Source organism: Carlito syrichta, unplaced genomic scaffold (genome assembly GCF_000164805.1).
Source record: "Carlito syrichta isolate Samal-C Ts95f unplaced genomic scaffold, Tarsius_syrichta-2.0.1 Scaffold271499, whole genome shotgun sequence".
NCBI classification, from domain to species: Eukaryota; Metazoa; Chordata; class Mammalia; order Primates; family Tarsiidae; genus Carlito; species Carlito syrichta.
In genome coordinates, this window is record NW_007215595.1 from 142,156 (window position 1) to 155,317 (window position 13,162).

General features: G+C 44.8%; 1 protein-coding gene across 3 annotated transcripts in view; it reads left to right on the top strand.

The window, feature by feature from the left end:
- Positions 1-2,843: 2,843 nt before the first annotated feature.
- COBL (cordon-bleu WH2 repeat protein) overlaps positions 2,844-13,162 on the top strand; it is a 229,771-nt gene continuing 219,452 nt past the window's right edge. For all 3 annotated transcript variants that reach the window (XM_008052294.1, XM_008052295.1, XM_008052297.1), the window contains exon 1: positions 2,844-3,061. In XM_008052294.1, the coding sequence (XP_008050485.1) occupies positions 2,865-3,061 (197 nt within the window). In that variant the 5' untranslated portion in view covers positions 2,844-2,864. The remainder of the gene's footprint in view (positions 3,062-13,162) is intronic.

Sequence of the window (13,162 nt, forward strand, 5' to 3'; positions counted from 1 at the left end):
GACCTCCCTGGTGTCCTTGCAACCTGCTGGATTGCAGCTCGGGCCGCAACAGTGAACTGTGCCAGGCATGTGGGCAGGGCGTGCTCCAAGCAAAGTCACGCCTGAGAAAACCAACAGCCTTCTGGGTGGCTGTCAGTGATACTGTAGAAGGAAGTACTCTAAGAAAGAAGCAGAGTTGATTGAAAGGGAGCTGACTTGAAGGAAGAGAGAGTTCCCAGCCAGCTCTGTGTGTGTGGACCACGGTGATGCGGGTTCAGACCAGGCTGGTGATAGTGTGAGTGGGCGGGGAAGGGCAGATGTAATGATACCACAGGGGGAGCTTTGGGTAGTTGGGAACAGATTGCTTATTTGGGGTAAGTGAGGGATGTTGAAAGCTCTCTGCCTCTCTCCTGCCTCTGGCTGCTGTCACCGTGTGGCTGAATACATAGACGTTTCTGTAGCTGCTTCCTCTTGACTCCGTGTTCTGAATAAGTTCAAGCAGCCGAACTGGCAAAGACACTAGTTTCCTGACAATGATAGAACAGACACATTTTATTTCTTTCTGAAAGCACCTTTGGGAGGTGATGCCAGTGATTCGGAGACCGGGTTTCCAGCTCTAGACCTAAGGTGCTTAATGCAAGACTCCATAACCTAGCCATCTGTGTCTCAATTTTTTCAACTCTTCATAATAGAGGCTGAATAATGTAGTGGCTAACATTTCAGGCTCTGGAACCAAATTGTCTTGAGTTTGGTGCTGACTTTATTTCTCTGTACTATTGGAAAGGTGAGCTCACATTCCTTATCTATAAAATAGGAATAACAATGATACCACCTCAGAGTGGCACAGTGAGGAATAAATGAATTAGTAAATATTCAGTGCTTAGAACAGTGCAATATATGTTGACTATTTTATTTTTATTCTTATAAATTGAAAGGAAATAAGTATATAATGGATAAGAATATAGCATAAAATTTATAAATATTATTAAAATAAGGCTTTTAACAAGAAAAGGAAGAGAATTATTTTTTATCTGCTTGTTGTAACAGAGGATGAGTCGATGTGTTATTCCACAGTGTTGTATTAACTGGTGGCATAAGCATCAGTAAGTTCACAGCATCATCAGAATCACATTTGCTATTCAATTTTCCTGTTTTTAAATGACCTCTTTCATTTTATAAGCAATGCATATACAGGTGATATTATTAAAAATTAGGAAATGCATAGAAATATAAATAGCATAGCAAGTTATGCTACCCATCACCTAGAAGGCATTATTGCTAATTATTTTCTATATATTTCTAGATTGCTTTGTGATCTCTTGCTGTAATTAATGTAAATCTGTCTTTGAAGATGAAATTTTCCTAGACAAATAATGTTTTGAAGCTTTTTTAAAAAAGTCTATAGTGAACATTTTGTACATAAAACTACATACTTTTAGGGTATATTTACCTAGTGCTGGTATAACATTGTATTTTAATTTTTTGATAATGTCATTGATATATGGTTAAATTATTTATTTGTTTGTTTTCGAATTAGAGATTATGTTGTGATGAACATCTTTAATTATTTTACAATACCATCTTGTGGGATTATTTCTTTAGGGCACGTTTCTAGGAATAGAATTCCTGTGTTTCTGATGCTTTCTGTCAAGTGAGTGCCTCACAGCAGACCGGTTTGCAAAAGATCGGACATGTGCTGAGGACCCAGTTGCTTCTCTGTGGATCCTCTGGCTGGAACATGGCAGAGGTGGGAGGGGCATGGCAGTAACCCTTTGGAGTCAGCCAATCTGGTTTCCATCTCTGCCTAGACGCTGCATAATTGTATGATTTCTGGTGAGCTACAGATTTGAAACTCAGTTTTCTTAGCTGCAAAATATTTTGAAGACTTAAGGGGGTAAACTTACTAAAGGTATCAATTAGCATAAGTCCTAATGACTGTGAAATGCTGAGTAAATGCTAGCTGTCATTATAATAAAATACCCAGGGCCTGTATGAAATAAGGCTCTTGTATAGAAATAAGTTTGCACATACATATACACATGCACATACACATAGATACCGATGCAGACATATGTATTCTATATAAAAAATAAAATGCCTATGTAAAATAAGGTCATGTGCCTTCTCTTTTAGAAACAAGAATTTCTAAAAATGTTCATCCTGTGGGTGGTTTGTTGTCAGGTGTTTGGAAGCTCCCCACAAGCTGAACTGGGCATTCAAAGTACCGTTTGAAACAAGGTGAAACAGAGATGTAAGGGCTGGTGTGTCATCCCTGCGCTGTCACTCAAGTCCCTTGCCTGCTGAGTAGCTGCCCCCATCCCCCGTGGCCATGTCGGCAGGTGCTGCTCTCGTGTGCTTTCTGGCACATTTAGCATAACACATCCTCGAGATCATGGACCTGTGGATTCCAGATCCTCAGAACTGATCTTGGAGCCAGATCTGGGGCAGGACCTGAACTAGAACAGTGCAGCCCGTCCATGGAGCCCACCTCATTCACTGTGATCGTGAGTTGGTTATGATGATTTGGGAAGAACTGGGCCGGCACACTCCGCTGCCCCCACCCTCCCACCCATCAGGACTTGGATGAAAAAGGCTTGTGCCACTCCCAGTTGGCATGCTTATTTGTAGGGAGGGTGTTTCTTGGGATGCTTCCTTTAAAAAATGCTTCCTTTTTTCTTTTTTTTTTAAACTTGTGTCATTTGTACTTGTTTCAGGAGGATATCATATCTGTTAGCATTGAAGAGTGCCAGTGGCCTGATTTTAGAAAGGCCGTGCAACTTGGAAGTCGTCTCTGAAGAGAGACATAAGCATGTGTAAGAGTGACTACGAGGGAGATGTGAACACTGCCCTTATTCCGTGCATCTGTGTTGTTCTTAAGGAGGAAGATGAAAGCCCGTGCTCCCCCGCCTCCTGGAAAGCCCACTGCTCTGAACCTCCGCAGTGAACAGAAGCCTCCCTGCGATGCAGCCCTTGGCCCACAGGAGAACTGGGTCCACATGAAGGAGGCGCTGAGGGACAGCACTGTGGATGTCACCGTGGTCCTGCCCAGCGGGCTGGAGAAGAGGAGCGTGCTCAATGGGAGGTAAGAGGCCCGCACCCCGGGATGGGTCACTGGGCTCCCATCTGCAAGTATGGGAAGGAGATTTGAAGGGTGGATGTTGGTATATTGCACTTTCTCCCATGGCAGCTCACCCTGGGGGCCTCATGGACATAAATCCTAGCCTAGGGAGCATCTTAGGACAGCCTGAACTCTCTCCTGGAATGAGTTTGTGCTAACCAGCCAAACCATGGCTCAGGAGAGCCGTGGCTGCACAGTTCACACTTGCTAAAGGGGAAGCTCAGAAAGAAGGGCAGGCCTGGAGTCTCATAGCAGGTCCAAGCAGGTGGCCAGCATCCCCCGGGTGGGACCAGCAGCCACGTGGTGCTGCAGGTGCCTGGCCCAGAGGTGACGCAGCTAGGAAGGCAGCCTTCCTGATGAGCCATTCCAACGACTACTTGCGAGCTGACCTGTAGAAGTGTAAATGCAATTGTGGTCGACTTTTTCACATGAAAATATTACAGGTTTTGCTTAAGGAATAAAACTCAATTCATGGATTTTCAGTTTAAGGGAATTGTTTCCAGGCCCTCTGTTGCTGCATGTACTCTTCTTGGGGCTTTCTGCCCACATAGGGGCCTGCAGCCAAGTGGTGGGACACGTCACTCACAGAGGGTACGGCTAGAACACTGGCAACGCCTCCTGCAGTCATGAGATCATGAGTTCATTGCCAGTTTTTCAAATTTTGTGTTTGATATTGATTGAAATATATCACAGTTATGTTGTCTGGTCAGTTTTGTGCTCTTACAGATGCTTTCACTGATAATCTATAATAAAAAATTTTTTACAAAGTCACAGGAAAATAATTAAGTGTAAATGTTTACACATGTTTTTACTGTGGAGTAGTATGATAGGATTAACAGTTGCAAAAACTTAAGCACAAATATATATTTGTGTGATTCTGATGCAGGAGTGAAAGGAAGTAGCATTTCTAAGAAAACAATGAGAATAAGAAATGATATAAAATGTTTAACTCTTATCAAGCAGTTTTCTTGAATAATTTTAAGATGAATAATTGTGGAAATCACATCACTCTGAATGTTTTACACTCATAGATACATTTTAAAAAGTGATGCAAGCATTTTCTTTTACCAGTATTTAGATTACACCTGGGATTACCTAATCCTTTGTAACTATTTTACTAATTTATTAAATTAATGAATTTATAATGAAAATTCTTACTGACAGTTTAATTGGCAAAGGGATATATACTTTTTACAATTATTTTATGAGAAAAGTGAACAAAAATTGGGAGAGAATTGTTCTAGAACTTGGCATGTACCTAGAATTAGAACTGTTGAGTCACAGGGTATAGCATTTTAATGGTACTAGGGGAGGGCAGACTTTTCTAGGGGTTTGCAGCTTGCGGGGGTGTCCTCCTGTAGCTATGATCGCATGCATCTCCTGTGGCGGTTTCCTGGCCCTTCCTTCCACAGTTCATACACTAGACGGTGGAGTTACTAGAGCTTCTGTGCGTCTCTTTGTTTTACAGAGTAGTTGTTGGCTAGAGTACACTTTTCCCATGCAACTTGATAACTTAATAAGTGAGTCATATTATTACAGTTTTAAAAACAATTTTAGAATATGCATGAAGTTTTATCAGTGTATATATTAGGATTTACTCACCATTCTTATCTTTGGGCCCGATTTCTGGGTACGTTTGATTTTTTTTTTAAGAAAATAACATTGTGAATCATGTCTTAATACTATAATAGATGGATTCCGTTTTACAAATGTATGAGGAAAGATAAAATGTCTGCCTGAAAAGTAGAAACTGTCATTGTGAAAAATGCTTTCAAATTGAGCACATTCTTCTAATTGTCTTTGGTTTCTTTTGTTCCTTATAAAGTATAAGTTGCCACCATGCATTTTCCAATGGAGTTGCTGAGAACAGGTGCAACCTTTGAGATGGAGTATTAGAATAACTTTATCTTTTCCAAGGGGTGAATTGTTATCCCTTCTTCAAGGTTTCCTGCAGGATCAGTGAGTCAGAGCAGCAGCCTGTGTGCTGCCTAAGTGGGTCTTGGGTGTGATCACTCTGTGGATACAGCAGCTTCTTGCCCGGGGAATTGGTTTTATGTGCTTTGCTCTTTAAAATTATGAGCGCGCTGAGGCAAAATTCCTAACCCTTGCTTAAAACAGATCTGCTCACTTTTTCAGTATCTCTCTTCTGTTTTAAACAGTGGGTTTAGTAAAGGACATGCTACCTTTTCACAGGATAAGCAAGAAGTCCATGTTTTATAGCCAGCTCCTTAACCATGCTTATCCTGTGAAAAGGTGGCTGAAAACCCATTTTCTTTATGAAAGACTTTCTTAAAGAAAATACATTAGTAATTGGATGCTAAAGATCCCTTACTGCAAATCACAGTGATACTTTTTAACTTCCCTTGAATATGGAAACATAAATAAAAGTCTAAGTCTATTCTTCCAGATTAAGACAAGAGAATGGGTGCTCTGGGTTTTTTGAGGAAGAAGTTCTGGCCTCCCTCAAGGATGGTATTACCGGTATCCCACACAGCTGCTGAATGGAGGCCACCACCGTATCACTTTAATCAGGCCACAAGTAATGAGATGATCTTGGAAGAGACGGTACCCTGAGCCAAAAGGGAGCTTCACAGAAGGACATCTGGCATTTAGTATATTGAGTCTGTGTCATTCTGAAGTGACCAATTTGTCATGTCGAAGTTGGTACACATGGCCAGGGGCAGGAGACAGTAAGCCTCTCCTTTGCAGAATAGAGTGCATCTCTCTCAATACCAGTCTGCCTCTGTGGACCATTCCATCCACTGTACAACAGACAAGCTTACACCTATCCTTGTAAAACAGCAAAGGACTCTCAGCAGCCGGTATTGGACCACCATGTTCCTTCTGTAGAGAGCTCACCTGTTCCCAGATGCAGGAGGAGGGAGGCTGGGAGGAACCCTCAGCCCTGGTCTGTCCTGTGCAGGTGTTGATGGGGCATTTGTGTTGTCTACTGGCAGCTTCTGAAGGGCCCATGGCCCTAGCCTTGCTTTCATGGTGAGCTCCTGGTCCCAGGGGCTGCGGGAAGTGTCCTTAGAAAGAGAAACTTGGACACCATGTGCTGGCCAGTTGGCCAAAACAAAGCCGTTCTCTATGTGATAGGGTTAACAAGCAGATGTGGCTTGGTGTAATTATGTTTCTATTTGAAGAATGTCCTTTAAACAAAGTGAATTCCTGGGATCTGGAGCCATGCTGGTGACCTGGGCCAGAGACAAGTCTCACCAGACAGGCTTATCTATCAGCATGCACAGTGCACTTGACACAACTCACCATTTCTGAAGGACCTCCTCCCCGAGATGTTTCTGCCTCCCTAAGGCTTTGTTTGTTTGGGTTAATCCAAGAGAGGTTGGTCAAAATACATATTGATTTGGTGACCTTTTGGGGGCACTGGGAAGGGCACACCTCAGCAAGTAGAGGAAACAAATAGCATTTGCAGAATGACTGGTTTATGCAAGAAGTGGGTAGTTCAACATTGCCTGTGCTGAGACTTAGAGGAGGAAGGCATCTGGACCCAGATATTCATTGTGGCATATCTGCAGGCCATCCTGGAGCTGCTTGGCTTCCAACCAAGACACCCATGCCAGTGGGGACATGAGACTCAAACTGGCATATCATAGGATTAATTATATTCAAGCATAGAAGAAAAAGTGTTCTATTAAAATAGCATGCAAATATAACGTACACTTTTAAGTGTTTACTAACAGGTGACTTTAAGGATAATTGGGGCTGGGCTCAGTGGCTCTGCCTATCATCCCAACACTTTGGGAGGCCAAGACAAGTGGAAGTGGATGGCCTGAGCCCCTGGGTTTGAGACCAGCCCGGGCAATATTACAAGACCTCATCTCTGTAATAAATAAAAAATTAGCCAGGCGAGGTAGCACATGCCTGTAGTTCCATCTACTTAGAAGGTTGAGGCAGAAGGATGGCCAGAGTCCATCAGGTCGATGCTGGGGTGACCATGAATGTACCACTGCACTCCAGCCTGGGACCCAGGAAAACTTGTTGATTAACCTGCTGAGTGAGACTCACATTTAAAACACCTAACTTGCTTATAATCTGGAAACAGAAAGCTCTAGATTATGAAGCAAAATGACCTCCAAGATACAGGTGAAAAGGTGAAGAGACCAGAGTTAAGGAGGAGCACAAGTCACTGTGGTCAGCAAAGGGATGCCTTTAGGGCAGAGCCCAGCCAGAATGTACTCCTCATCTGAGATCACCTGTTCAGGTAACTCATCTCATGCCAGGCAGGATAGCTGTGGGTTTTTCCAGGTTCCCAGATTCTGCACAACACCTCTCTCTAGGTCAAGGGGCTCAACTAGCATTGTCTTTTGGACAGTTTTAAAATTTGAAAGTCTTTAGAGAAGGCTTCCCTCTCCAGTTGGCAGCAACCCCCATTTGTCCCTGAATTCACATCCTTAGACCCTTAACAACAGTGCTTGGCTCCAGAAGCATCTGGGTTTCGTGAGGCCCAGTCGCTAGGCTCTGTCTGACACCACATCCTGACTGTGGCACTGGCATCAGCTGTGGGCTCCACTTCTGATGACTTGGCTTCTGACTTGCATCTGTGAGGCAAGGGCCTCTGACCATCCAGCTGCTGCCTTGTTTCCTTATGTCCCAGGACCCAGGCCTCTGTAAGACTAGATTCTTACGGAACCCTCAGCCTCACACCAAGAGTTCTACTTCTGGCTAGTAGGCTTCCCTAGCTCCAGGCTTCTTTAGGTCACCTGTTCTTTGACCATTTCTGTGTTTGGCCATGTTCCCTCGTGTAAGACCTTGTCAGGATGCATTGCCTGTGGAGAACCCTGCTGGCATTTTGCTGTGCCTCTTTGATGTCATATTAAGCTATCAGACTAGGCTTTCTCCCAGGGCTTGCTCTGACTCTGTTACACCAGAGCTTAGGTCTACATGCTGGCCTTGGTCCTACACAAGAAACTAGGCCATGTTGGACCAGTTTGGGATTTGACGGTTCATGCAAATTCAGCTTGCTTAATGTTACATCAGGAAGTAACTACTCTAAAGTGATTTGTAAACTTGGTACTGAGTGACCCATGCACTCAATCAACACGTATGTACTAAATGTCCATATCTTGAGTACTTAGAGTCTAGTCGTTCTCAAAGTGGGTCCCAGACCAGCAGCATTTGCATCACTTGGGAACTTGTAAGAAATGCAGGCCGGGCTTGGTGGCTCAGCCTGTCATCCCAGCACTTTGGAAGGCCAATGCAAGTGGATTGCCTGAGCCCGCGGGTTCGAGACCAGCCCTGGCAACTTGGCGAAACCTCGTCTCTATAATAAATCAAAACTTAGCCGGGCATGGTAGCATGCACCTGTAGTTCTAGCTACTTGGAAGGCTGAGGTGGAAGGATCGTCGGAGCCCAGCAGGTTGATGTTTGACACTGGGGTGGCTGTGAGTATGCCACTGCACTCCAGCCTGGGCGACAGAGTGAGACTCCAACTCAAAAAAAAAAAAGAAATGCAAATTCCCAGGCCCTCCTCAGGCTTGCTGAATCAGAAACACTGGGTGAGGCCCAGCAATCTGTGTTTCAACAAGCCCAAAAGGTTCATTACGTGTTAAACATTGAGATCCCCTGCTGTAGTGCATGCACTGCCTCTGCTGGACATCACGGGCACTTGTATGTGCGCATGGTCTTGAGCATGAGCCCAAGGTCTCGCTGGTGGTGGCACAGATGGCAGGGAGGGCTGTAGAAATGATGAGTGTCATGGTTAGCTGCAGGCAGCTCAAGAATGGGCCTCAGTAGCCTTCTTGTCACAGCTGAGGAGTATTTGTCCATCCGTTTCCACACTGGTCAGTCCAAGGATCTTGTAGGAGAGCCAGCTTGTGATTTAGATAGATGCCCCCTCAATTAGAGAAGGGAAAGTCATCAAACAGCCACGGCTTAGTGGAAGCAGGAGTTGGTCTCTCTGACTTCCATGTCCCTTGTTGTGTGTTCCCCAGACAACCTTCCCCATCCTTCTGCTTTCTGAGTGGCCCCTGTACTGGGAGGGTTGCGGGTACAGGCTGTTCATCTCTTGGTCTCGCACTCTGCTAGGGTTTTCAAAAGAACCATGGAGGAAAGAAGACCAGATTTTTTCCTTATTGAAGCCACTGACTGATGCAAAAAAATTTTTTGAAGCCTATACACATTTAAAAAATAATCTTTTTTTAAAGAAAGAAGTATACAGATTCCATTCACTTTTTAATATTGAAAACAGAGACCACAACAAATGCCAAAAAATCAATTTTACCTCTACCTTACAAGCAGATAAAAGACATTTGAGGAACTGAAGGGTAAAGAGTTGGGAGTAAAAAGGATGTTGAGGAGGAATGGGCGAGAAAAGCTAAGGGGTCAGTTCTCATGACCCCGCCAACCCTGTTCGCTTGGCTGTTGGGAGGTCCCTGGAGTCACTGAGAATAGTGCCCTTACGGGATCACCACCAAGGCCGAGGAGATCCCTAGCCCTAGGCCACGTCCTCAGCACACCTTTTTGTTTGACATTCTGAGAGTGTCTAATTGTCTTAGTCTTATTCTGTATCAGATTGGGGAAACTATTCTGCATCGCTTCAAGGATGTTACTTTAAAAGGATCTAATATCTTGATATTTGCTGAGAAAGGGCTGGCATTCAGCCATATGTAGACAGCTGATTCTCTTCCTGGAGTTAAGCAAATGTCTTACTGTATAGAATCCAAAATAGGAACGATGAGAAAAAATTAACTCACTTGTTTAGTAAGCACTGACCTTGCGCCCACCACACACCTGGCACTCAGAGCCTTGCAAATGCCAATTCACATAAGGCTCTAGCCACCCTGTGAGGTGGGCACTGCCATTCCAGTCTTGCTGATGAGGAAGCTGGGGCACAAAGAGTTCAGTCAGATGTCTAGGTCGGAGGAGCAGTGAGCAGTGGCACCAGGTCTCCATCCCAGGCAGGCGGCCTCCCAGTGCTGTTGTGGAAAAAAGCTCCCAAGCCCTAACCAAAGGGCCTGTGTGTGTGAAGCTGCAAATCATGGAGAGGGTGTCACTGCATCGGAGGGTGGGGAGGTGAGGAGGGAACAACGGGGTCAGGAGGTGTTGAGAATGTGTAATAGTGACCAGGAGGAGGGGAGGCAGGCTCAGGAGATGGGGAAAATGCATAAGAGTGACCAGGAGGAGGGGAGGCTGGGTTCAGGAGGTGGGGGGAATGCATAAAGAGTGACCAAGCAGCTCCTTCCAGACTCTGGAACCTCAGTGGCACAGTGACCTACTAAGATCTAGTGGAGGGATGCACATAACACCCAGTTAAAGTATGATTAATTCTGTGTTCATGGGAGATGGGAGGCATGTTGGGACCTGATGAATCTGTAAAGAAAACCCACAGGGAGTAGGCAGCAGCTCGGTACTCCTCTGCCTACTGCTGGACACTGTCATTGTGCCAAGTGTTTTCTGGGCAGATCTCTCTAGTAGCATCAAAGAAGCCCTGGAGAGATGCCTATTAGGAATTTGGCCTCTGAAAATGTCAGTCAGTAGCAGTTACAGGGCACAGTGCAGTGGCAAAGTATTGGCCCCTCAGACCTCTCCATGGAAAGACATGTTCCCAAAACGTATACAATGGAAAAGCTGTAAACCAAGCCATATTTTATATGATACTGGCAAAGGACCCATCGTGTGTCATACTCTGCAGAAACATCAGCACATGCTTTTGGACCTGGGTCCTTATATGTTCAGACTTGAGTGTATCAGGACTCTTCACTGCATCCGAGTCAGGTAGGTCTTTGCAAATTCACTTGACACTCACTGGTAGTGGCAGCCCTGAGAGAGTTAAGGCAAAGATCAGATCTGGAGCGCCTGGTAGCCCCAAACCTCCCTGCTTCCACAAAGAAGACCCTTTGTCCTGGGTACGGTTCTAACCACGGGTGTCCCCTACACCCTTCCAGGTTGAAGGGTAATGGATTCTGTGCTCCTCAAGGAAGGTCAGCATGTGTGACAACCTGTGTGGTGACTTGGTTTCATCCTCATGCTCTTACAGTGTTTGGGTGCTTTTGACTTCCTCCATCTGCCCCAGTTTGAATCTGAGCAGGTAGGCTGCTGACAAACTCCTTCCTCCCTGGCCTCTCACACTGAGGAGTGCTGGTGGGGCAAAGCTGCAGCCCACAGCAGGTCACGGAGCACAGGCCAGTGCTGCTGAGCATTTATAGCTGATGCTGGATATCTGTTTGGTACACAAGGTGGAGACCAGGGCAGCTGCTATGTAATGGGTGCAGCTAAGGCACAGCCCTGCAAGCAACTGAGTGACCCTCGCTGGCTGATGTCATGGCAAGGGGGCTTATATTCTACAGGCATGGGGACCCGGGGCTGTCTGCTTCTTTTAAAACCCATCTCCCTCTAGGTGCTCCAAACATGTCACCCAGTGTTGGACTGAGGGAACAAAAGATCACATTAGTAACATTTGTTTATTCTTCATGTTCTTTGATGTTGACTTTTATTGGTTTACTGGGTGGAGCTGAGAGAAGGAGAGCAAGTCGGAATCGGAGACACCTTGTCTGAAATTGGAATCCCAGCCCCACGGCCTCATGGGAACCCAGGGATCACCGTCCCCACCCCCAGGCTTTGTGAGGACCAGTAATGAGAAGTGTACTGTGTGCTCCCGGCCTGTCCCAGACAGACAGTACATGGGAATCAGTACATGTGCTGATATTTTAGCATTTTTAAGAAGGCTGTTTTCTATGCTGAGGCTTTTCAGGGGAATATTGTGTCTTTCAAGTGCATAATCATTTTTGGGCTCCCAGTTTTGTTTCATGAAGTTCATTGTGGAGAGAAAGATTTTTAACTAGGAGCTGAATCAGAGTTCATGGCAGTTATTAGCCAGCATACCCAGCGGGGGTGCTTGGGAGGGTTAGGCCTGCCCTGGCCCCCAGATGATCCCTCAGTTGCCAGCACCCGCTTCCCAAGGGATCCCAGTGTCCCTGATGGGCACTCGCTGGTCCTTAATCACTTCCTGGGGAGCAGATAGGCATAGATGGCTGTTGTAGGGATAGCTTTAAACATTGTATCCATCAGAACATTGTTGATATTCTTTCCTTGTAGCAGTTGAATGAGGAAGAGGTCACTTTGGGGATTCTTCAGATTGGATTTGCCTGTGCACTTATGGGTCAGTGTAAGGGCCCTGGACACAGCTCATGCTCAGGGCTAGGAAGGAACAAGAGACTGTCCATGTCTAGGGCAAGGACTTTTGTATTTATTTGAGTTTAGAGACAAGGTTTTTTATTTTAGCGCTTTCTGAATGACCTGGTAACACTGCATCGAGTACATGATCTGTAATTATTTGTTGAATTAAACATGTACTTATATGCCAGTTTCCTTCCATTTCTTTAGCTCAAAATAAAATATCCTCTGGACCAAGTGTCTGCTGATAAGAGGGATTTTCTTTTACTTTCTTGGGGTTTTTTTCTACTTTCTTGAAGGTATAATTGACATGTATTAATTATATACATTTTTAAGGTATACAACTTGATATTGTGCTACACATATATTTGTGAAATGATTACTACAATCAAAGTAGTTTGCATATCCATCACCTCACAGACTTACCGTGTGTGTGTGTGTGTGTGTGTGTGTGTGTGTGTGTGTGTGTATGTGTTGAGAACCCTAAAGACCTACCTCCTTTCAAGTATACAGTATTATTAGCCACAGTCCCCTTGCTGTGCATCAGATATTAGATCTCCAGAACTTACTTAGTCTGCCTAGTGGAAACTTTGTGTCTTTGCCTACTTTCCCACTTTCCCCTTCCTAGCCCCTGGCAGCCACCATTCTATCCTCTGCTGCTTCCAAGTCAAGATGCTTTAGATTCTGCCTATAAGTGAGATCATGCAGCATTTGTCTTTCTGTGCCTAGTTTATTTCACCCAATATAATCTCCTCCAGATTTGTCCATATTGTCAATATGACAAGACTTTCTTCTTTTTAGAGTTAATAATGATATGTAAGGTACTATTCCACTCATCATACTGATTGTTATCTGGTAACTTTATTTTCTCCATTGTGTTGGTGATCCAAAAGGCCTGTGGGCTTTATGGTTTCCAGCATTTTTCTTTTTCTT